The sequence below is a fragment of the Embiotoca jacksoni genome, unplaced genomic scaffold, assembly GCF_022577435.1.
Source record: "Embiotoca jacksoni isolate LCO1_2020_lvr unplaced genomic scaffold, fEmbJac1.0.p SCAF_35, whole genome shotgun sequence".
Classification (NCBI taxonomy): domain Eukaryota; kingdom Metazoa; phylum Chordata; class Actinopteri; family Embiotocidae; genus Embiotoca; species Embiotoca jacksoni.
This window is the reverse complement of record NW_027185387.1, coordinates 3,054,434-3,080,671: the sequence shown is the minus strand read 5'-3', so window position 1 is coordinate 3,080,671 and position 26,238 is coordinate 3,054,434. Positions and strand designations below refer to the sequence as shown.

Here is a 26,238-nt window from a genome sequence, read left to right as displayed (position 1 = left end):
CTATATATATATAGATATATATATAATAACTATATGTAAACAGGCTCTGGAGAATTGTCACCTGCAGGTTCCTCTGCAGAACGTTTCTGTCTTTCAGCTATTTGTTTTGGTTTTACTGCCTCCAAGTTTACTTCTGTGTTTCCCCTTCTCAATTGTCATTATACTTTTTTTGAATATGGCAAATGTTTTCAGAAAAAGAGCTCTAAAAATTTACCATAAACTGCCTGCTTTCTGCCTCAACAGAGCTAACATATGAAGGAACGTGAATATTAGACTTCATCAGGTGTCCAGATGTAAAATTTCTAAAAACAAATTAAAACTAATGCTGCTCTGTATCTGCTGGACGTGAAAACTGTTAACAACATAAAAAGGTGATCATATGTTGGTGTTGTGTTCACAAACGATCAAAAATCTAATATTGCAGATTTTAAGCGGTTTTTTTCTTAAGTAAAATTTTGGGTGCACGACTTTAACTTAATAATCAGAATAGTTGTTACTTGGCAGCAAAGAAGAGACCGTGGTGTCCTGTGGAGAAAGTTACAGACTTTGATTCTTTAAAAAAACAATTTGGCAAAGCTCCGGAAGAATTCATTGTTCTTTTTGAGCCAGCATTCAGAGGCTATTTTTTTTTTGGAGTAATTTACACATTCGTTTGAGCTTTCACTTGTGTTTGTTGACTGAAAACACAACAGTACATGTGACAGCTGAGAGGTTAAGTTTGTGTATTGTTGTATTAATTAAGACAGTTTTGCTTCATGCTTTCAGACTCTTTGGTCTGTTAGATTTTGCAGTGCCCATGACGCCATCGTGTGCCTCCATTTCTTGTGAAATGACAGAAATAAACAGTTTGTGGTCCTTTTGTGAGGATTTTCTACCCCATAAAAGTAGCTTCAGCTGTGTCCCTGATCTGTCCCTTGTCCTACGCTCGCTTGGTTTTCTCGGTCGCTCAGTTTGTTTGGATGACCAGCACTGAGAAGAAATTGTAGTGTTTTTTTTTCCTAAACTTCCGTTTCTAATGTTCAGTGACACTGTCATCTCTGTATGTATGTATGTTGTGTAACATGTTAAACCACCCGCCCAGCCATTCGCAGCGCAAGTCAAAAAGTGAATTCAAGCTGTAGAGAATCTATTAAATAATAAAAGGTGGAGAGAAAATCGAAAGTACCCCAATTTTTAATGTGTAACTGTAAACAGCTTTAAACGCATGCTGTCTGACAATATTTATGAGTTAGTGTGTTCAGATAAACAACAAAAAAGTGTAATAAGTGAAGAAAACTGGTATTGGCTGAACTTTTGCCCTGATTCAAAAGAAAAATATGGATTGTGACAAATCCCTGAAGCCACTGAGTCAGTACAGTTTTTAGCCTTTGATTCTCTATCACAAAATCAATGAGTAATGCCGCCGTTTTTCCTCTTAAATAGCAGTCATTACTGGGTTTTTCGTTGATTTGCCGTGTCTTCTCTTTTGGAGGCAGTATCACTGAGAATGCTGACGAATGAAACATCTTGTTTTCATGCAGTTTCTGGATGATTCAATTAATTAGATCCCCAATCAGCTCACAGTGGCTAATGTCACACATCATTACCCCCTTTCAGCTATCATTTTCTCAGTACTATAATTAGCCACCACGTAGATGCTTTTGTTGTCTTGATTACAGTGCCCTTTGTAAGGTTTGCTCCAACCTGATCAAACCCACTGTCACCCACATATCAGCTTTATTTAGCATCTTATAGGCGTAAATGGTTAACTGAATGGACCTATTGGCCACAGTTCTTGTAAATGCTCCGGGCCCCCGGGCCAGAGCATCTGTTTGAATTGACTGTTAGTAAATCTTGTCATGAATTAAATGATGGAAAAAAGATACAAAACGACCACAAGGAGACGCAAAATGACTCTAAAAAGACAAAAAAAAAAAGAGCTACAAAGACACACAACATATCTACATGGAGATCTAAAACTACACCTAAAAAGAAAAGCTCACAAAAAAGATTAAACGTGACCACAAAAAGACAAAACAGCAGCAAAGAGGTGCAAAATCACAGAAAAGAGTAACATAAGATTATGAAGAGACAAGAAACAGCTACAAAAACACACAACATAGCTACAAAGACATGTAAAAGAACCACAAAAACCAAGAGCTACCTAACACAACCACAAAGAGACACAGTGTGATTATAAATGAACATTCAAAATTCCTACACAAAGACACAAAACAGCTGCAAAAAGGTGCAAAAGGAAAGAAAAAAAAAACACAAAATGATAATGAAGAGGCAAGAAACAGCCAAAGCAACCACAAATACCAGATGACACTTAACAAAATCAAAAAGACCAAATGACACTGAACACAACCTTAAAGAGACTCAACGTGACTATTAAACCGTGTCTACTAAGAAATGCAAAGCAACCACAAAAAGCTGCGGGAAAGGTGCAAAATGACAGAAAAGAGGGTCAGAAGACATAAAGAGACAAGACAGCTACAAAGACACACGTGTCTACATAGAGATGCAAAACAGCCACAAAGACCAAGAGGCACTTAACACAACCACAAGGAGACACAACGTGATTATAAATGTCTTGGAAGAAATGAAAAGCAACAGAAACACATACAAACTCCCCACAAAGAGACACAAAACAACTGCAAAGAGACACCAAATGACCACCGTAATATTCCCATGCTGATCCATGCAGCATCTTTGTGTTGTGTCAGTCAAACAACACAACCTCAGATGTTGTCTTTTAAAAAAAATAATACTTAAGAGACACACACACACACACACACACACACACACACACACACACACACACACACACACACACACACACACACACACACGCAGAGAAGGGAAGCAATGGAGGACAAAACGTCTAATTTGGCTCCTATTTGTTGTGCTCCTATCTAGGTCTGTGATACAATTAACATTCACAGTCTGCCACTCCTCAGTCCACAGTGACTTGTTCTCATTGAGAAGTTCACAAGGTACTCCTTTACTGCTACAGCCTGCGGATTAGTTTCCATGGAAACAAAGCTGTCGGAAGTCAGGAGGAATACGTTACCCGGTACTTGTGTTTGCTTCCTCCGGTGGAGGATACGTTACAGAAAAAGTTTGAAGAGCTCTGTTGACAGTGGCTCAGCTGCTCTCAAGGAGTCCGTGATTTCTGAGGAAAATCCTCCGTATACCTTCCTGCTCCTCTTCCTCTTCGAGCCACCCTGCTCCTTGCTCCCTGGTCTTATTGATGACAATTTTTTTTTTTTTTTAAGATTGGACTTTTCTTTACATTTATTTTGAGGTGATTCATTCAGCAAAAGCCACACGTAGAGCTTGAAAACAGAGTTAAAAATACAAATCACAGACTGCATTAATAACCTGATAGTTCCTTCACGAATTACTCACACAGAGGAGCTATGTATGTTTGCTTTATCTGTCCCGGCTGTATTTTTCCCGCCTTAACCTTGAATTGTTTGTCTATTATCTCTTACCAGATTGGTATGACTGCAGTCTCTGGTTTTTATTCATTAGTGCTTCAAAAGAATACGTAATAGCGCTTTGAATAATCCCTGATATTCAAAAACAAAAGGTTATGCAGCACATCCCGTTATGTGTTGTTGTTAAAAACTAGTCCAGCGTTAACTGCACTTTCCCTGAGGGAGTTTTATGAGCAGAGAACAGTTCGGTGTTTGAACGGTAGTGTTAACACAGTAGATCTTCTTTCCTCCCTGTTGATAAACTGGAGTCACTGAAGTGCCAACTCACACTTTTAAAGTTGGCCACTGGAGGCTAAATGAGCCATTTCATGAGTCTGTGGAGAAAGGATGGAGCTCAATGACTCGTGTGTCTTCATGCTCCGGGAGTCTCGATAGATAGTCTGAGTAAAATGTCTTCAAAATATCTGAAATATTTCTAGTATGAAAAATGTTGTGGTTTGTTGGTTTGCAGTTTTTTGAGGGGGAAATTAAACCAGCCAGAGTGGCAGTTTTCAATTTTGCCCTTGAAGGAAGAAGATTTTTCTTCCTGTCAACAAAACCAAAGAGGAGTTCATATCCACAAAGCAATCATTACTGAAATAGTTTATTTCTTTGTGTCACAGACAGTGATTTCTGAGTGAAAAGTTTGGTCGCCAGCAGACAGTCACAAAATACATCTAAGGGGTCATGATATGAAGAAAAGAAGAAACAAATATGTCAGCCTCACTACATTTTGGTTATGTTTTTAGACTTTCTTATGATCTTTGATTTTTCTTTTAATTCTATATCTTTCGGAACAAAGTAGAGAAACAAAATCGGTGTTTGTTTGAATTAGTAACAAGTGGAAGACGTGTGCAACACATGAAGGTGCATCTGACTTCTTTTTAAATGGCCACAGGCAAAAACAGTTGGGAAGCACAGCCAAAGATGTCCTCTGATGTCCAAAAATGATTAAAACCTCATCACCGAGCCACACTGCTCCATTTGATAACATGTTCCTTCATTACCAAGGAACAACACAGCCGGTGTCAATGATTGTGAGTCGTCTCACATTCATCATCCAGCTGCTATAAAAAGTCACCGCAGCATCAAAGACAAACATTTGCCAAAAAAACAAAAGCACCTACCTGCCAGACTTTTTGTTTCATGTATATTTGTGACCGGATTTAAAGATTTAAATAGATTTGAGGCTGATTTGTTGACAATAAGAAACGAATGGAATAATGACAACCTTTTAGTCACGGCATGAAATAGATGTTTAAAATTGGAATTCATCTGGCTTTGTTTGACCAGCATCTCTCGGACAGTGGCAGCTACTTCTCGGCTAGTGATTAGCATCAGACGATCATTTGCTTTCATAATGATCAGTTACATCAAATATGTAGTGTTTGTAACGTGCATTTTACATTGTCACTTTCAGACAAAAAGCATTTGTCAATGACAGTGTTCCCCCTTGGGTTCCCAAGACAACAGTAGGGGAAACATTTTATAGGTTAAAGAATTCATTTTTTATCTCATTAAATTTAGAGGAAAATGTTACGCACTAATTTATATCCTAAAAGCATGATAGTTATATCCAGTATACGTCACACACCCATCTTACGTATTCATTTGTGTTATAATGAATTTTTTCACATTTCATTTCTCCTCTGCTTGATTTAACGGCTTAAATTAGCGCTCACCACAGAGCAGCAACGCTGACACCTAAGCAATCTGTAGGATGGATCCTATCTTTTTATTTAAAACAACACGCCTACATCAGCGGAGCTCACATTCACGAGAAAACATTCCTGTCTAACACATAACAAATGTTCAGCTAACAGTTATGTTAATAATTGGCAAGGAAGTCATCCTGTGAACTTGAAAGAAAGCCTTGAAAGACAGAATATCTGCTGCTTCCAATTTTTCAAAGAGGGCCAGATAGCAACAGCTATTACCAGAGCTTCTGATTACTAGTTATCAAAGAAACCCAACAGATGTGGATGTTTTCCAAAGGGAGGTTAATATAAAAGACAGATTGATATTTTTCATTTTCAGGTTTTATAGCACAAAAAACACAAGCAGGAAAACACACAAAAAAAACCTTCCTTTAAAGGAAACAATCCTGTTCAGTGAAACACGCACACATCTGAAGATGAATCCCTTCGGTCTCTGTGACAAAATTGTTTTTTATCACCTATCAGTGACCGCTGTTGACCAGCTGACCCTTACGGATCAGGGGGAATCAGATGTTCCTTTAAGGGTCTTGTATCCCTCTGCTAGCCTGTGCCATGAATGTATTCAGGAGAAGTTTATAGTTTCCAGGTTGGCTTCCTTGTTATGTGACCAACTACACATGCGTGTTTATGTTTTTTTTACCCCACTGACCCTGCCTGCATGCTCCCCCTCGGCCCATAGGCTTTACACTGTGATGGCGGCAATACCGAAAGTGACCGATCAGGAAAAATTAGTTGCAACTATAGACCGTATATAAAAGTGGACGTAGCTTCCGGCTCTGAATAATGAGGCTGATGCAGAAGTGCCTTAGGCTGCGATTCCACCGAGTGCCACTAGAGGATGGTTTCAAAAAGCCTCCGGCTCCATAGACACCCATTCAACTAGTCAAATACAATTTTCAGTAAATAAAATTTCTCGACGAGTTGTCTCAGTTTTACTAGCTAAAGTCGCTCTTTCTTATCAGTGTGAAAATAACCCTCTCATTAATAAGAAACTAAGTCTTCAAAAAGCCGTTTCTTTGGGGGCATGTCTGTTTGGTTGACAGGCCTGTGGTGCTGTCAGGTTATGGCTATCGGTGAGCAGGATGTAGTATCGCTGGGTTTCCAATCAGCTCGAGTCAGATCCCCCGCTTGCTTCCCCCAAGCTCGCCCAAATAACTAACGACCGGCTCCAAACCGCTCGGGACGAGCAAGACGGCTTCATAACGGCAGTTTATAAACCAACGGGTGACGTCAACGTTGGTTGCCGCTTGATCGCGGCACCCATGGAAACCAGCTTCAGCTGCAGTTGTGTTTTGGATCCTCACTTCACCTCGGTGTGTCGTCAGTCAGTTGGCAGTTGAATAGCAAAAATGACGAGCGAGCCTGTTGCTCCGGCTCTGCCCACCTTCTTCAGGTTGCTGCTGGGTGATGAAAAATGCGTCACTGAACTGTGCGCCGCCTGTAAATTTCCCCGGGAATGTTGCCACGGACGACAAGTTCGTTTAGTTCATATAATGGGCTTTCGTCAGTGAGACACGGGATCAATCACCACTGTGTTGACTCACACAGCGATAGATGGTGACTTAATAGACATTTACTTGAGTGCTTTAATAACTGCGTGGCCTGTGTTCAGAGGAAAGATGTATTAACAAGTTATGGAGGAGCATTAAAAGTGAGAAAAGGTAGAACAAGTTGGAACACTTGGGGGCCATATGTTCCTTTGTTAATCTAGATGGTGCTGGTTAACATGATCTGATGCTGGTGTAACATTTAATCCTTTGAGGTACGCTGTGTCATCTTTTTATTTAATTCTGCGCCATTTTTGTGCGTCCACAAATGGCGAAAGAGAAAGCCAGGGTCATGATGTTTTCAGGTTGGTTTCAGGACACATAAACGTCAGTCGGGCTCTTGTGTTTTTGTGAACGCAACATCTCAGGAATGCTTCCAGAAAATGTCTTTAAATTTGGCTCCATAACAGTTACACCTGAAAGTTTTGTAAACATTTAGTGACAACTTTTTAAAAAAACATTTTTATTACCACCTATTTTAATTTAGTGATGCACAAATTTCCACTCAATAAACACACAATATGTTCTGATTTTGGTAAGTTTAAACTTCTAAACAGCTGGTCCGACTCGTCTGAAGAAATAGCGTTGGAGAAGCTGTGAAAGTGTTCGGTGATGGAAACAGTCCTTCCCTTGTCGTGTGCAGCCCCTACCTCTTGCAGGAATACATTTGTTAGTTGACGCTAACAATATTGCTGATGGATTACACCAGTTAGCGAAACACAGGGCTCATCAAACTGTTTGTTATCTTCTCCGACTTAAAATGCTTATGATGCAGAAACGATATATATCCACTACATCCATTCACATCAGCGCAGACTATAAAATACAGCATGGTTTTTTTTTTGTGTGTTTGACTTGACGGTCAGCTGCGAGGACCAAGATGCCGCCGTTTTCTATATTTATACTCGCTTTCTTTCCTCCGCTCTGAAGATTCAATGCCGTCGTGGGACTGGTTGTGTAAGGTCACCATAGAAACACAGACTAATAATTACCAGAGGATAGGAAATTGCGAATAGCCCTAAAAACACCTCATGTTATAATTACTGCAAGAGGGTTACAGGTGACGTGTAGGTTATTTTGTTTTAGGTTGGCAGTTTTGGACCTTTATTCTTTTACCACTGCAAAGCATTACCACTAAAAGGACTCATTAGAAAAAAATGCTTTGTGTTATCCTTTTTCCTGCCACTGAATTGCAGCTCTCCTGGTCACACTAAATGCATTTCAACCATGTCCATTTTCTAACCGTGATCGCAGAAGGTAGCTGTAGTCTGAGTCTGTGGCCTCAACGTCCTTCTGGAACAATTATTTTAGTACTTTCAAACAAAAAAAGCCAGATAATACATGATTCTAACATTAACAGACTTTACCAGCTCGGCTCTTCGCAGCCTGTCAGCCTGAATAAGGCCTCGTCCGGATGTCCTTGGGACGCAGACTGCACCAAGAATCTGATTTTTTTTTGTACTGTATTCTAAACACTACTGAACAGCTGCGGAAGTACACGATGGACCGAGGTCCTTCAGGAAAGAAGAGACAAACACCGCAGCACAAATACACACTCGGACAAAGATCCACTTGATGTGGTTTGATCTGAGTTGTTTCATGTCTTCTCCAGGGGCTTTATCACTGGTTACGTCTTTGGTGCTCGCTGTCTTCGGGATCAAGCAGGTCTGCCTCCACACAGCCACCTGTTTGAGCACTCCTCTGATGAGATAATTCACACTGGGATTTGAGCAGTGTGCGCTTTTCTTTTTTCTTTTTTTTCTCCCAGTGTGTGTGCATGTGTTTTAATGTGATACTCTCTTAATGCTGCGAATGAGGGGAGGACAGGTGTCTCTGTTTGGGTAAAAGAAAAAGAAAAAAAAAAAAACTGGATTTATTCAAGATGTTTTTCCTGTTTGTTGCTGTATAGTCAGCGAAGTCGAGGGAATTATGACTGGAGTAAATGCAAATTATTTTGCGCATTATGCACATATTGATCAAAATTACTATGTTTAGTCTGCACAAAAAGAAACCCACTACATCTCATTAAACCTTAAACAGTCCAAGCATTCACAGACTGAAAAAGATGAGAGCAAGTCTATTAATCTTTAAACTGATATTGCAATTTCAAAGATTGTGAAAAGTAAATAGTTTTTGAATATCCTGTGATTGGACATTCATCCACGTGTATTGTTTTCGGCACTTAAGAGTCTATTCACAGCTCCCTGTGACAACAGCAGAAATGAATTCACTTGTGGCAAACATATTCTGTATAATGATGAATGCCAATGGCAAAATCAAAGGCTTGATTGGCATGTCAACTAACATTTCAGATATTTCATGTTTTTTAGCCGGAAAACACACAGACAAAGGCTTTCACCAACCAGATTTAAACCGCTGATTCGATATACGACTCAGATTTAGGGAACCGTGTTGCAGTCTGGCTACGCAAATCCCATTTCAGACTGTCATGTATGTGTGGGCATGTGCGCAGTGGAAATGAGACAATCTAATTTGCTTCCCATTCAACACCATTAGACACACCGTCTGGGCGAACACTTTTCAACCTTTAAAGCAACACAGCTCACTTAATTTTACAAATAAGAAATCAGTTTGATAAATCAGTGAAAGAGGATTTTCTTAAAACGAGGAAGGTGAGAATAGATTTCAGAGTTTTAATCTGGGAGTGGGAGTCATGTACTGTAAATAAGAGACTGTCAACTCGATATCTCCATGGTAAAGCAGTGGGGGCGGCTGTTACATGTGAGTTTTACCACGTGTCAGCAGTGTTTTTGTGCCTGTAAAATGGATGGTTAAATGTACAGCAACCCCCCTGCTGCTGTGGTTTTCCTCCGAGGTGGATTTTTCTTCCCTTGTTGCCCATAAATACATGTCCACCCAGAAAGCATATTTGTCTGTTCTTGGGCAGCACTTGACTGGCAAGCCAGGTAATAACCTTCCCGCTAGGAGGGATTAGCTGGAGAACGCAAATGTCAGATGTGACACATATGCATATATCATGTTTGCAGGTATGGAGAGTTTCTCGTTATGAAGCTGTTGGAACCACGTACAGCAGAAATGTTTAATGACTGGATGCAGATATTAATGGAGATGAATAGAAGCGGGTACGTAGAGCTTTACATTACCACGCTGTGCCAGGCTTGAAATATTTCCTCAGACATGTTTGCAGTGTTCATCATCTGAATGTCAGCTTCAGACGAAAACGTTCAATTGTTAAAGTGCAAAAAAAAAAAATCATAACACGCCTAAGTCAGAGAGACGCCAGTTGTTTTTGCACGATCATATTTTATTGTTAAATGCTGTGTATCACATGATCAGGACTAATGGGGGCACCACAACGTGTAAATAATTAAGCCACAATTCATCCACAGTTTCATCTTTCTAAAGGAGAATTCCGGTTTATTTCAACGTGTTGTCTTTCTCATTAATGTGGCCATCGTTGCTACGAGTGTCATGCTAACTTTGCACTCTTCATTTCTGTTGTAGAGATTCAGGGAATTGAGGAGTTGCATAAAACAGCATGCTATGCTGAGCTAACTAGTCTCTGAATGAAGCCTTATATGTATCATACATACAGTATGTTACAGCATCAATCCTCTGGAATTACTCTAGGAAACCGGGCAAACGCAAAAAGGAGCATTTTACAAAATGACAGGCTGTTAACTTAATTAACAGTTAACAACACATCAGGTACACACACAAACAAAAAGAACAAAAATCGATGTAAAAGCACAAATTTAGGATGAAGTTCAAGTCGCACTAACATAATATAGAGACGGCAGTTTACAAAGGCAGCAAAACTATTCATCCAGCCATCATCTACACCCTCTGTGTCCTGGAGAAGGACATGGGGGGCTGGAGCTTATCTCAGCTGACAATAGGCGAGAGACAGTATATATACAGGTTGCCTGTCAATCACAAGGCAACAGATAACCGTCCACACCATAGACCTGTTTTTAACCCACGATTACCAGAGCCTTTAACTTTGATTGGGTATTTATTTGATTGTCCTGTCTTTTAAACATATATATATATATATATATATATAGTACAAAGTCCGAGCACCTGGAGAAAACCCACGCAGGGAGAACATGCAAACTCCACACAGACCAGCAGGTTCAAACTGTGAGGAGACAGTGCTAACCACAGCACCGCCGTGCAGAGTGACAGCAAAACTATAAAATAATAACAATACAAGCCGTTCCTGAATTATTACCGCAAACACGGCCCCGAAGAATGGGAGGCACAGTGGTGCAGTGGTTAGCATTGTTGCCTCACATTGAAAAGGTTCCGGGTTTGAATCCGGGCCTGGGCCTTTCTGTGCAGGGTTTGCATGTTCTCCCTGTGCCTGCGTGGGTTCTCTCCGGGTACTCCGGCTTCCTCCCACCATCCAAAAAGCATGCACCTCAGGTTACTTGGTGGTTCTACAAATCGCCCCTTAGGTGTGAATGGTCTTTGTTTCCGTCTGTCTATAAGTGTTGGGCCTGTGATAGACTGGCAACCTGTCCAAGGTGCACCCTGCCTTTTCCCAAAGTGAGGTGGGATAGGCTCCAGCCCCCCTGTGACCCTGTTCAGGATAAAGCGGGTATAGATAATGGATGGATGGATGGTCACAAAGGCTGTCTGTCAGGTCTTTCTGTTGGTACTTGTGGTCAGTAGACTTTTCCGCACTGTTCCCCTTTTCAATTTATTTTGATTGATCCACCTGCAGTCTTGTCACAGAAGATTTGGCCTCATTGGAGCTCATTTGTAAACTACATGGCCTCTTTCGCAGCTCCAACGTGTCGCTGATTAGCACTAATCTCTTACCTATTAACCAAACATTTTACTACTGATGAAGTAGTTTTTAATTAAAGTCAAAGTCCTGCCTCGTGCAGCCGTGTAATTGTCACAAATCAAGCACAATGCTGCTTGGCCACGGCAAGAGGCAACTCCGCATGTAGCAACTAAAAGGTATGAATATTTCAGGAACTCTTTGTTCTTAATATTTCACAACAAATAGTGTTTGAGTCAGTGATTGTGGCCTTATTACAAGTTGACAGGCCCTCTTTAAAAATACATGGCAATTATACTCATGTATATTACTAGGTACTTCACTCAGGCAAGATATATGTATGGTGACTCGTGCTGTCTCATTTGAGAACACGAGGAGACACATAACTGCTGATAACAACTTTAAACCTAATTAGCTTTTTTTTTGGTGTGGAGGCATTGGAGTAGGCAGCTTGCGCTATAAAAATTGTATAAATAATTAAAGTTCAATTTCCTCATTTCACCTTCTCTGGTGATGGGTAATTTACCTTTAGGCTGTCTGAGCAACCACCAAAACAAATGGTAAAAGATGCATGTTCATCCTCTCTTACTCTTCTGTTGGGCTGATTCCATTACGGACTGCAACTAAAAACTCGTTGAAAGAAAAAGGTTGAACATTTCAGATGACAATTTCTGTTTAGAAAATGACTCCCGACATCATAAATGTTATTACCGCCAAGAAACACCATGAAAAGACCAAATAAAGCTTCAGCGTTTTCCACCATTCCTCTTTTATTCAGTCATAAGACACAAATCTTTAAAAACTAATCACAAATATAGAAATTCTTAAAAAAAAATGTAAAAAGTACTACAAGCCCTCATAAAACATTTTCTTCTTCTTCTTATTATTATAGGAGAGTAGATCTGCCCGCACTAACATTGGGTAAAGGTATGATGAGAATTACAGTACATGGGGTCAGTAGCAGCAACACGCTGTGAGATCCAGGGCCAGAGGAGCAGCCGCAGACCAGTAAACGCACACCAACTGACTGAAGAGCCTGTTTCATGTGTCAGCAGGCGACTGCGCCACAGATTCCATTAAACTCAAGGTCACAAAATACCATTACTGAACCTAAAGAAGCACTTCTTGAACAGCAATCCTCATTTCCATGCTCTCCCCGTACGTCTCATAAGTACGGTGGACTGTTTGAGAGAGCGACAGCAGGGACAGATGAAAAAGAAAAAAGAAAAAGAAAAAAGAAGAGAGCAGCAGCTTTGAAGCAAATGGGCTTTTAACCCAACACAAGAAAGGCCCGCTCAGTTCCACTCATTCAAAACGTGCAACATCTCTTCCCCCTTAATCCGTACCATCCACACAGTCGTCATAACGTCAGGTATTACAAACCAGCAAATACAAATCAATAAAATTCCACTTGCAACACTAAGAAAGTGTTTACAGCTCGCATGAAAAGCCGCTGTCATCCCGTCAGTGATTAACAAAATAGAAAAAATATGTATGCATGTGTTGTCAGCACAGTGCAGGTACCACCATCTGAGCTACACTCACAAGGCTGTTATGAGAAGATTAATAACAACTGATATGACAGTATGGTCAGGTTCTATGTGAACCTATTTATATTTGAAGGGCAAGTTATTTAAATCGCAACATCCTGCATTAAACCTTGTCAGTGGCGCCACCGAGCACACACACAAAGCCAAGGATTTTCTTTACCATTCAGACAGAGAAGCACAACCTGTTTTCTTGTGAAGGATTTTTTTTCAATCAGGTGTAAAATTTACATTTTTCTGTAAACGAACATTGTAAAAAGTGCTTATCGGCATTACTATCCTGTCTGTGATCTCTTTCTAACTTCCTAGATGTAAAAGTGCAGCACACACACAGTTACGCTTACATGAAGTGTGGCATTATGTCTTTTTATGTATATATTAACAGCTATATGAGAACCGCAAAGACCAGCGTGCATGGCTGAAAGGCTTTTTTTTTTTTTTTTATCTGCTACCTGCCAAGAACATCAGGCTCCACCAGACTAGTGCAAACATCTTTAGTTTTGTTGGCTGTGATTCTAGTCTGGAAACTCAGCTCAATAATCAGCGACCGGTGGAAGCGGTTATGCGCGATGACGTTAAAGGCGAGCATTGTTTTCTAAATGTAGTTGCAGCTACTGACTGGTGAGAGGCTGCTCCGTTAGTTTCAGTTAAAAGTTCAACCGAGGTCTATGCCCAGGAGGATGCAACAACCGCAAACTATTTTACGACGGAGCCCACCCAGACTCATATATTCCCGCGGTGATACCAGGCGGATGTGGAGGCTCTTCAAGTAAATACATAAACCAGCTTGGGATTCTATATCTTAGCAAATATTACACAAAAAACTGGAAAATGGTGCAGTTTTGTAGGGCTAGTTTCAGATACAGATTAATACACGGGGGAGGCCATGCTAATTGTATCAGAGGAAACTATCATCCGGTGCATTGGCGTGGCTCATTGATGTGATTTTAATTGTTGTTTGGCAGCAGAGGAGCTCTAAAGTACAGATGAATCAAATATTTGAGTTCCTTTGGAAGACAGAGCAACATTAGCATTCATTTCAAGATGTGTTTCTGGCCAGCCGGCAAGTGCAAGTCTAATATTCAGTTTCATCTTTATGACAACTGAGCAAACTCCCTCCCCTGATGAAGACTGCTTATATGGCAGATATGGAAATACATATAGTGAACTTTGAGCTTGTACTAAGGTGAACAATGAACATCGGTATTAGGAAAATAATATCACATCATCAGCATTATCTTTTAAATTAGGGCTATTTAACTACAATAGAAAGTCAGCCAAATAGAAAAATCCCTGATTCGTTCTGGAATTGTCGATTTTCACAATCAACTTTATTTCCCTTCAGCATAAAACTAAAAATCTTGGCTAATGTAAGTTTCTCTGCGGCCTGAGCGAATGACCTCTCCATATTATCCGGATCAAAATAAAATGATTCATTTTTGGACAACCTCAGCAGTTTGAGAGCAGTTTATCCACAACAACACACACGGGGCTTCCCTGACCCTCCCTGTCACCACACTAACCTGTTGCCAAGGTTACCCACATAGATCATCTATGACTCAAGATGCACACTCCTACTTGCTTACATCTTTACATGCCTATGGCTGTCAAACTAGCACAGAGATATATATTTATTATATCACACACATTTGAGCCTAATTTAAGGACAGCCTCTTTCAGGCCATATAAATTCTAAAATGCCGTGCCTGACCTATAGGCCGCGAGTTGAATAGACCTGTTTTAAACTGCTCGACCTTTGCTGCCCTCACACAGTCTGTAGACGGGCATGTCCACTGAAAGTAATTTCTATTTCAGGCCACAAACCACTTTCAAACCAACCAGCAGCAAACAGCCAACAGGGGCTTTTTGAACATTCATTTGCCCTGATGGACACAATAAAGATCTCTTGTCTTCATCCCTATTTTTTTGAATGCAAGTAGGCGTGGAGCCATTCTATTCTGCTGCCCACATGCGAACTCTTTGCATATACTGTATTTCTGTTTGGCTCGAAGCGTGGCATTTTGTGTAATTACAATTTACTGTGTTGGGTTTCACAATTACAGACACCAGAGGGCTCATCCACAAACACATGCCTGACAAACAATAGGTTGGCTCACATGCTTTTCATGGTTACTTAATTGTTTTGTGTTGCCTCATGTAAAATCCCCCTGTTGAATTGATATATTAATTAAATATTTTAGTTAACAACAGTAATTAATTCTAAATCATAATGTACAAAGGTATTAAGTCACCATATTAAACTAATGGTGACCAAAGTGTGACTCATTTCTCACTCTCTAGCTTTTTGGAGTCATATTATTCATTAATGATGGTGAAATGTCAGAGTTATTATTACTATTATTATAATTTTTCAATTCTGTTAAATTTGCAGTGTCAACCGTTAGGGAACAATCTCAGGATGTTGCCGTAAGCTGCACAGTTTGCCTCTGAGCGATACTCTGTCATCTGTATTAGTGCAGTCTCACCTAAGCAGACCCAGAGGGAGGGCAATGTCAGTCTGTGAGTCACTTCATTGATCCAAAGCAAAATATCTTGTCAACTGCTGTATGAACTATATTCGGTGCAGAGGTAGTGAGTAGTGGCAGAAGTATTCAGATAATTTTCTTAAGCTGCCTTTTGAAGCATCTTTTTTTTACTAAACCTCTTTAAAACTAGAATTTATATGCAAAAACCTTAATCTGAAAAGTAACTATAGCTGTTTTATAAATAAAGCATAGAAAATAAAAACTGTGGTACTGTGCAAAACTTTTACCATTTGGTAGTTTGTTACCATTACCATTTTATAATTTTTTTTTTAATCTACTATTGGTTCCCCTGAGATTTTATCTATATAAGAAACACCGGCAAAGTGACCACAAATTTGAATTAGCACCCATGGAAATAGTTCCAATTTCTACAAATAATTAGCAATTTATTTTGATTGATTAATTTATAATTCAACCAAAAATATAAAAATGAAACAGTTTTTTTCTCCTTCAAATCTTTTAAATACATTTAACAAAGTAATTCTGATCTGACGCCGCCAGAGTTAAGGTTCGGCCGGGTTTTGTTTGTATACAAAAATCAAATTTTGACCTAAAATTTGCTGGTCAGTTTAAATTTTTAGAAACCTCAAAAGAAACAATAGGGACAACTGGCTGCATATATTTATAATCAAATGTGGATTTAACCTTTCTATTGATAACAATACTTAGCATTATGTTATTATCAACAAATTTTAAATATAGCCACAAGCGGCAATGATCGGGGTCCAAGCAAATTGCAAGCAGTAGAAGACATGAAGCACATGAAAGTAAACACAAAAAAAAATCTATTGTGAGGTCAGTGTATGTCATTTTTTTGTGCCTAAGTATTGGGCGGAATTTGCAAAATCTAACAATTATATCTATATACAAAACAATACGTATAATACAATTGGGGTTATTAAATATTTTAAATATGAATGACAAAAACACAAAGATCGAATTGTGTTTTGAAGACAAGGAGAGACTAACAACAGATACAATATGTTTTTACTCCAAACAATTCTTTTCTATACAATATATTTGATTACATTACCATTTTCACTTCAAGGCTTTTAAATGATTTATTTCTTATTTGATCTTGTGCTTGCCTTTTAGCTCACTCTGCAATGCTGTTTGTTTTTTTTTTTTTACCAAACACACTCTCTGTATCTTGATGCATCCATTTTAGTTTTTTGTGCCCATAAATCTCAATTTTGTCTGCAAAGCAAACCTTAAATCCCTTATGAGTCAGCTCGGTTGAGTAAAACAGGTTTATTTCCCACAAGAGTGGTTGTTATTAATCTTTATGCCTCTGATTCCTCGATGATCTTTGATGTCATGGCATCGTGAAAATGTGCTTTTAGTCAGCTCGTCTGCCTCACGCACAGCTGTGTTTTTGGAAAGTGATGTTCTGACACCACCTGAGCCCGACAAAGTCTCAGGTTGTGATAATTAATTAATGTTCGAAATATAATATTCTGGTCTGAACATCATTCACGGCAAGAAAAACGGGAGAAACGGTTGTACAAACTTACCGTAAAACTAGGTGTTTTGTAAGAAAGTTTAAGGTGCATTTATTCTGCCTGTTAAGCGTGCCAGCTCAATAACAAGTATATGAAACAACAGGTGACAGATATTTTTTTTATCCGATCTGAAAAAGCACTTCAGATCACTAACATTATATTTCTGAGAGTTTGGCAGTAAAAAAATAGGAACTTGTCAAATCAAAATTAAACTGTTATTTGGAGCAATGGTTTTAAAAATAAATATTTGATGGTAAGAAACATAGTTTTGGACTTTGCAGACATGAAATCATTGGGTTGTGGTTGTGAGTTTATCTTAAGATAACACAACCATAGAAATACGTTTTAAATAATGAATGGCAAAACTTCTTTTTCCTTCTGTTTCACTGTAAATGTTCCCATTATGAATTTGGACACTTTGTTGAATCATCCCACTTTAATTTTGGTTTACAACCTCCTAATACTGTCCAATTAGTAACTGGTTGCCCTAAAAGAGGCATGTTAAGTGTGAAAATGTGACTTTCCCAAAATAGCATCACGTTAAAAGCGTGGACTGGAAGGTTTTTTTTGTGGTTGCATAAGCTAAAATTCTACCAGCCAAACAGCTCTAAATAATTTGCCAGTCTCATGGAAAGCTATTCTCATTTCATGTGCTCATATTGCTGCTCTGTGCTGCAGTCATCCTCCTAGCCCGTTTTGTCATTTAGTTGAGATATTCATAGGAGACTCATCTTCCAGCTTTAAACAAGGGAAAGCAAGCCAGCCTCCCTTAATGGCCGTAAGGAGACCAGAGTGCAGCACACAACCTTTCGTGTATCTGACTGTTCGTGCCTGTCCATTTAAGTCCTTTTTTCACATCACAGCAATTTATAAAGTACCTATAAACCTGCGGTCTTAACAGAAACAAATTTCAACATGTTGCGTATCATGTTTACTTCCCGCAGCCAAAATCGTGTTTGTTTTCCATCTGTGTATTTGTCCATGCTGAGGACTTCAAAGCCACCATGCCCCTGAGGTGCCACCGCTCACTTACTCTGCTTGTGTGTCGATGTGTGTGTGTGTGTGTGTGTGTGTGTGTGTGTGTGTGTGTGTGTGTGTGTGTGTGTGTGTGTGTAAAAACGTGTGTTTGAATCTGATGTGGGGTTATATATAAGTACAGTTGTCCATAAGAGGATTCCACTCACAGATGTTATGAGTTTGCTGCTGCATGATTCATCTCGGTCTGTATATTTCATGAAGTTGACAGCAGGCTAAGCCAATTAGAGACGTAACTGACAAGCAAGTGCGTAGAGACACAGTCAGTGTCAATAAGACGATTTTGTTCCCTACATATTGTGATTGATCAGTACGGCTCATGTATACGGTGTGCTATACAGTAAGCGCAGTCAGTATGGGGGACGTATATCTTTGTTTACGTTTGCAGAGAGAACAGGATTCTTGTAAAACCTTTTATTGGCGAAACTATAGCCGCACTTTGCTGGTCCATGGATTAGCTGTAATGGCTGTCAATGAAAATCTAGCACTGAGGTAGCAGATTGTAACCTCACCCTCCCCTTCTTAGAGTTTAAGAGAATCTACGGCGGCTGTGAGGCTTGTGAAAAACACCTCAAAGCCCTCCGTAGAGTCCGTGGTGTTTGGTTCGTCCCCTTTTAGGCTACTGTAGAAACATGGCGGTGCAACATGGCCGGCTCCAAGGAAGAGGACCCGCTCCCCATGTAGACGTGAAGGGCTCATTCTAAAGTAACGGGAACCCAACTATTCTTAGTCTCAGGTGATTTTATGTCTACCAACAGATCTGCTTCAATCCCGCACATCGAGTCACAGACTAAATTAAACAATGGATTTAACAATTTCTTTCCACGACAGCTAGCACGATACCGGACCGGTAGAATGACAAATCCTGTGCTGGCTGATTGATGTTTTGTTGATTTTCAATAGATTGTTTAGACACTTCACCGCCACGTATTTTATTTGACATAAGACAATAAACAATCTGCACTGTTAGCAATGTTACGGCGAATGCTACAATTTTATGTATATTATATTTAGTGATTTTTTTGTTGTTGTATTAGGAATATATATTAAATTGCTTTTAATGAAACTTAACTATTTACATAAAATAAACATCTGTCTTTTCCTACAAGCCCAGAAACGCTGTTGGGATGAGATTATATCAAAGTGCATGAATAGGTTTTATAAATAAAAGAAGAGAACTCAAATGTTATGACGTCTCCTTTCCTACCTCTCGTTTGTTGTGGTTGTCAGGCTAGCTCTTAGAAATAAGAATCCACCTACTTCACCCAAGAGTTTGAGATGTTTTTTTAATTTTTTTTTTTATCTCATGGAACAGCATCTAACCCAAAGGTGAAGTTCGGACACTGGCTCTGCATTTCTGAAAAATCATGCTGCATCTGTTGTCTAATTTTTCACCAATAAAGTCCCAAATCTGTCTTTTTGTTTTTGTCTCTTCACGTCCAATCAGTTAGTAAGTCACGCTCCCTCTCCTGGGCCGCTGCGGTCAGACCAAAATACATGCAGGAGACAAAACAGAAATCCATTAAATACTTGATGCGGCCTTGAATAAAGTCAGTACCTCTGAAGCGTCCCTGTGGACTCATAAAGCCGGTGACCCAGATGGCGGCCGGCTTGTGGGGAGTGTGAATGAATGTCAGCAGCATTGTCCACCCCCCCCCCCCCCCACCACCCCCGTATGTTCATACAAAGACACACTTTAGGTGAGTTTGTCGTGTGAAAATCTGTGCCGTGTGCGGCTGCACAGATATTGTGTGACCAAAGTTCAAGTTCCGCAGGGAGGAGATGAACATAACGTGAAGCCGAGCGTGCAGAGAGCCGCCCGCGTTGTGCGCAACAACAACCTCTGCATGCGGAATGAGATTTTGAGGCAGGAGGCAGAGCAGGGAAAGGAGGAGGACGCACTAGCGCAAGTGCAGCAGGCTTCCCAGCGCCTGTATGTTAACAACGCGCCGGGTTTTCTGCGCGCTTGTGCGTGCGCATACACCGCGTGAGTGTGTGAGTAGATGGCATGGCACGATTGACGTGCGCACGAGGCAGGATGGAGCTGCGAGCCGCCGATTGGTCGCCCGCCCTCGTAGGGTGTGGCCAGAATATGAACGACCGCTCCTGGCTTTCGCGCTGCCAGGTTTTGGGGACAGTTGCCGAGGAGGGATGGGGTGTTTGAGATTGTGCATGCGGAGAGGAGAGCATCGCGGCTTGTGAGAGAGAAGGCAGGAAAGAAAAGGGGAGGGGGGGGGGGACAGAGAGAGAAAGAGAAGCGGAGCTCGTGAAGAGAAAGAGGGAGGGAGCTTCAGGCAGCCAGGCTGGATTACCGCTCAAACACTGCAGTCTTCTCTTTTTGCTTCTCTGAGGAACCTGTCTTTCTCTTCTTCCTGCCCGTCTCTCCTTCTTGCTCCTTCTTGTCCTCCCGCTGCTCGGCCATGACCCCGGTGGACACCTTGATCTCCTTGCCCACCTAGAGAAGAGGAGTAAAGCGCTCTAGCGGAGGAGGGGGACACCGCACACTTTGCCACTGATGAGACTCTGGAAATTAATTAACCGCCGTCAGCAGAGAGTGGGGAGAGCAGAGAGGGGCTCAGGAACAGAATAAAAGGGAGTTGAAGAGGGTGAATTGCTAGATGTGTGAGGAATAGGCTGTGGATAGACGCGGAGTAACCCCTAGACACTTTTCAGAGGCAATAGGGACAAGTTAGAGCAAACGCTAAAGAAGCAAGGAGGAAATTGGGCACGGCTCTAATTCCACAGGGACACTAATTCAAGAAGCCAAAGAGTGGTCCGCTCACAGGCGTCATTCATCCTCTCATGCTCTTTTCAATCCTCACATTCATAACACCGTCCTTCCCTCTCATCTCTTTATCTTTGTTTTAGTTCTTTTCTTTTTTTTTCTTTCTGCATGTCAGCAAAAGCACATTGACAGCCACAACCACATGCTGAACACAACCGAGACCACAGCGAAACATTTCATTCTCATCGGATGTGTGATGTATTACTGAGTTGATTGGCCGTAGCAGGGGTGCCCTTACTTGCCGGCCAGGAGCACCTGCTCCGGAATTTCTCATGAGACCAGGTAGGACATTTCTGGATCATTTTGCCGACCCCAAAGCAGCTGGAGAGGTTGAGCTCTTCGATCATTTACCTGATTGAACCGTTATGAGATGAAACCGCAAACCATCTTATCTTGCATAGCATGACACCTGTGTTTGAGGGATTACAGAGAGGGAAACAGGGATGTGCAGATGTGTGTGTGTCGGTTGGGATTATGTCCTAAATACACAGAATTACACAGGTGTTGCGGCAGGATTATGCAAAGTCTCCTGCCGAATATAGTGGCACTATAAGATTAAAGAGAGGAACCCTATTCAAGTGAATGGCAGCACATTATCTCCTGCAGATTAACTCAGATCCAGAGCGATCACACTTTGGGTATAATTAAATCAGCAGTTCCAGGGTTTGATAAGGATCATAATCACTTTGAGTTGAACTGGGGATAGGTTAGAGACATTACAGAAATCCATCTCTCAGCCTCCGGGGTGGAATAACTCCTGGTCCTTCACTGTGGACTTTGCTCAGACCTGAAGTGCACACAGTGACTATTAAAGACTCTTAAAGGCTCATTCGGCTCCCATAATGAGACGCTCGAGCACAGACGAGACTCCGTACCGACGAAGTCCGTCTCTGGACAGCAAACCCGACACGCCGCCGTTCACCTCCGGGTTCCACCGCTTCAGCGGGGAGTTTGAGTACAAGCGGCCGCCTTTCGCGTTCGGCTTCCACACGACAAAGGGGCCGCAGACGTCCAAGGGGCGCTACTCCCAGGGGAAGAAGTATGTGGTGTTTTACCTGGACCTCTCCTTCATATTCCTCCTAGAACTGCGGCGCTGCAGGATGGCCGAGGGTTGCATGATGGCCCTGCGATATGGAATGGTCTTCTTCAACCTCCTCTTCTGGGTGAGTTCTTCATCGTCATTTAAAAATTTTTTTTTTTTATATATCTCTGTGTATGTGTGTGTGAGACAGAATTGCTGGAGGTATTTGCTCTGCAGAAATTGATGTCTCGCTTTTCTTTACTTTTACATTTCTGCTTTTCTGGAACACCGATTTTTCTTGTCTTATTCAGGTGGAGCTCTGCTGTGTGTGTCTGTGCGGTGATGTTAGAGGAGTGAGGAGGGGGTAGTGTGAGAAAGAGACGGATCATGCATTTAGATCATGTGTACAAATCCCACTGTGTGGGTGAGTGAATCTTTTTCTGCTCCCTATACAGTACTCTAAGTGTGGGTGTAGGCTGCATTGTTTGCTGTCTTAAGCCATGGCATATTTGGATCTTGTACTGTGTTTACACTCGTTAATCACCATGTTACCATTGTGCTGTAATTTTCACCTACATCTGCTTTCACCCTCCGCTCCACATAGCAGCACTTCTCCGTCCGTCAAAGCATATGCTGTCAATCTGCTATATCTGGCTGATTGCATCTGTTTGCTGTGGGGACGTCGGAGCTCCAGTGTGTCTCCCTCTGTCAGTCCCACTCTGATAGCCCCACAACAGATCACTTACCATTTTTGGTAGCTGTGAAGCCTGTTATGCTCGCCAGCTGTGGTTCATATTTTAAAATCTCCTTCTCCCATTGCGTAATCGGCTGCAGCTCGTCCTAGAGTTTTGAAGTGAAGCTGACTTCTGTGGCTACCTTTTTTTCCGGGATTACTTTGATTTGTCATACGTCTGCTCTTATTGGTAACAAAATGAGTTGAGGCCGTGAACGCAGAAATGCAATCTAGCTGCCAAGATGCAATCTCCCTCGAGGCATGAGAGACCTCTTCACCTCTACATCTTCTGTCAACTATAAACCGCTGCTGTCAGAGTGGGGTTGCAGTTATTAGTGCGGTGTGTGTGTGTGTGTGTGTGTGTGTGTGTGTGTGTGTGTGTGTGTGTGTGTGTGTGTGTGTGTGTGTGTGTGTGTTGCCGCCAGGGATAAATAATGGCTACTTGACCACGATGAGCTGTAGCCTTCTCCTCTAGAGAGGCCAATTGGGTTGTGATCCACCAAGGAAGAACAGAGGACCGCTTCCAATATAATACCTGTCTTTAATAATGATACATCCAAGTCCAATTCGCAACTGTTTCGAAGCGGCTGCACGTCGACGGGTTCGTGCGGATTTTGCAGGTCTCCACTTTTTCCAAGGCGTAAAAATGTGACCTCACTATTCTGCACACGATATGAACTCTGACCTGATAAAAACAAGCGTGACCGAGCGTCCTGGGTTCATGTAACGGAGCACTTATAATACTGTAATAAGCGGAGTCGGGAGACCAGACATCTCATTCAGCCCGCGGCTTCCCGCTTTATTTTGTGTTCTCCTTCTTTCAACCAGAGGCGGGAGTCGCTTTACCTCTACGGCAACCCTGAAGGGACATATCATCTCCAATGCGAAACGATAAACATGAGACAGTCTGTTACATACGTCCCCCCCTCAATTAGAAACGTCCCCGTTTCACAACCAGCGAACACATATAAAATTACACAAAATCTCAAGTCAATGAACGAAAACAACAGATGACCCGGGATTACAGGAATAACCCAACTATGAATGGCACCCGAAATAGCAAGGCGAACCACAAAACATGAGACAGTATGATTCAGAACAAATATAATGGCTAATCCACACCAGGACTAATATCCCAGGTGGCAACCCAACAACAGCCAAAACAGAACATATTCTTGAAGCAGCGATGAGTCCGACTGATAAAGGCCTGATGTTGGGGAGCCTGCTGCTCGTCTCCATGTGCGCGGGGGCAGCGATAGGCTGGACGACCACTGGGAGCTGTGGAAGAAGACGCACGGGAAGGAGTACTGCGGCGATGCGGAGGATGCGCGCCGCAGGGAATTGTGGGAGAACAACCTGATGCTTATTATCGCGCACAATCTGGAGGCCTTCATGGGGCTTCATACCTACGACCTGAGCATGAACCACATGGGAGACCTGAGACCCGAGGAGATCCGTCAGTCTCCCCACCCCCCCGAGATCACTCTGAAGCAGGCGGTCGCCGACATGGGACCCATTTCGGTGGCGATTGATGCCAGGAGGCCCACGTTTGCTTTCTACAAGAGTGGAGCGTACGATGACTCGGGGTGCTCTCAGCGTGTGAACCACGGGGTGTTAGCCGTGGGCTACGGCACGCTGAATGGACAAGAATACTGGCTGCCAGGGAACTCGTTTCGGGGATCAGGGCTACATCCGAATGATACGCAACGAGGGAATCCGGTGTGGCATCGCTATGTACGGCTGCTATCCCGTCATGTAGCTGCAAAGGGAACAGAACTGAATCTGTTGCAAAATACAAAAAAATATAATGATGATAACTTCAAATCCTAAGATTTAAAACCTGCTCTAAACCTTTGGTGCCTTCAAAAATGTGTAAACTTCTAACTCAAGGGAGGAATGAAGTTTTTCTTCACGTGTAGTCATTTACTTTCTTTGTCTTGAGACTGTGAGCATGATTGTAAAAGAGACTTCAGTCAACAGTGATACGCACGTTTGGATTCACCAATCATTCCTATGTCCTTTTTAAGTACAGCGAAGTTGCGGATTTTAATTTTCTCTTGTCTCTTAAACTGTTTTTAAGACTTTTTGGCAGGGGCGGATTTTATGTATTAATTTTACAGTGTCGCCAGAAATAGGCAGGAAATGTGTGGAAAGAGAGGAGGGGAGCGAGAGGCAGTAAAGGTCAGGAATCGAACCCCGGGACTCTCTGCGCGGGGCATTTCCTTTCATGCGGTATGCATCCTCACCACTTCAATATTGCCCCACTTTCCCCTTTGTCTGTTAAACCTGCCATAAAAACTGTCTGAAAGGATTCCATTGACTCTTTGGGAAATTGGCTTGTTGGTCCATTTAGCTTTTACATGCTACAGCAGAAGGAAGTTTAAAAATCAATACACGTGTGTCTGGTAAATATCCTGTGAACATGCTGATGTGATAGCATACCGTACGGCTGCCTGGAGGCAAGAGACAGTCTGTTACACAAGTGTGACTTCAACTTTACTTTCGCTTTCGGAGGGACACACACATGACAAATGACACATGACACATGACAATTTGCGTCTTGGGTGAACTCTCACTTGTATACAGTAGAGTTGTACAGTCCCCCAACTCCATTTCAGCAGTTAATAAGTGATCACACAGTTTCTGACGAAGTAATCTAAAAAATAGCACTTAATCTGTTAAAATAAAAGTTCAAGTGCCATAAACTTCTTGAGAAACAAACTTCAGTATACTTGAAATCACGTGCAAATAGAATGAGGTAAACAGCAGCTTCATGCAGTGAGACGAACAGGTTTGATTACGGGACTAATCTCTATTAAGACTGCTGATGTATTTATGTGCTGCCTGCTGCTTTTAGACGAGCAGTCAGCCTGAGACTTGTGGCTTCTGAGCAGTGCATGACAAATTGATCCGGTGAGGAAATCACTTCTTAATGTACCATTATTGCTGATTTGCCAAAATCAGAAAGCAAAGTGCTCGGCGTTAATGCCTCAATTGACACAGTTTTTTTCACTGTATTAATTCACTGTCTGAAGTCTGTGACTTCAAAGTCTGTGACTTCAAACTAAATAGGTTGTTTGTTCCTAAAGTGGTAATTGTATTGTGGAGTTATGGCTAGATTTAGGAACGGATTGACAGTTGGGGTCCTCTATAAAACCGAGATTGGGGTAATTGGAATGAACTTGATTAAAATAAATATTGTTTCAAACAAATGAGAAAAACTGTAAAAGTTCAAAGTTTTGCTGACCCATCCATTGACCCCAATGTCCTCCCTACAGGGACTTTGTGTCTCTATAACTACACCGCCTCTTTGGACCTCCTCCTTTGCTCCCATCATAATTACTGCAGTCATTTCAGGGCTTTGTCACACTAATGAGGTGTAATAAGCTGCTTGTGATGACCGAGGGGGTTGTTTCAGGTTTTTTTTTTTTCCCAGGAGAATCTTATCCTCAGAATACACACCAGCAGCTGTCAACAAAAACCAAGCCATCTACACACTGTGTATTGGTCTGCGGCTAACACTTCCACATCGAGCAACTCAGGTGTGAATCTTCTTCAATCTCACT

At 41.5% G+C, this 26,238-nt stretch overlaps 1 protein-coding gene and 1 pseudogene across 3 annotated transcripts in view; both read left to right on the top strand.

Moving 5' to 3' along the window:
* tspan4a (tetraspanin 4a) overlaps window positions 1–26,238 on the top strand; it is a 133,208-nt gene that overhangs the window by 7,883 nt on the left and 99,087 nt on the right. Inside the window, exons 1-2 of one of the 3 annotated variants that reach the window (XM_069165658.1) lie at window positions 20,141–21,200; window positions 22,002–22,081. In XM_069165658.1, coding sequence (XP_069021759.1) covers window positions 21,191–21,200; window positions 22,002–22,081 — 90 coding nt within the window. In that variant the 5' untranslated portion in view covers window positions 20,141–21,190. Of the gene's footprint in view, window positions 1–20,135; window positions 22,082–26,238 lie in introns of those variants that run through there. The other 2 variants (XM_069165659.1, XM_069165655.1) reach the window with 2 other exon arrangements.
* LOC138207995 (cathepsin S-like) lies at window positions 22,934–24,431 on the top strand (annotated as a pseudogene).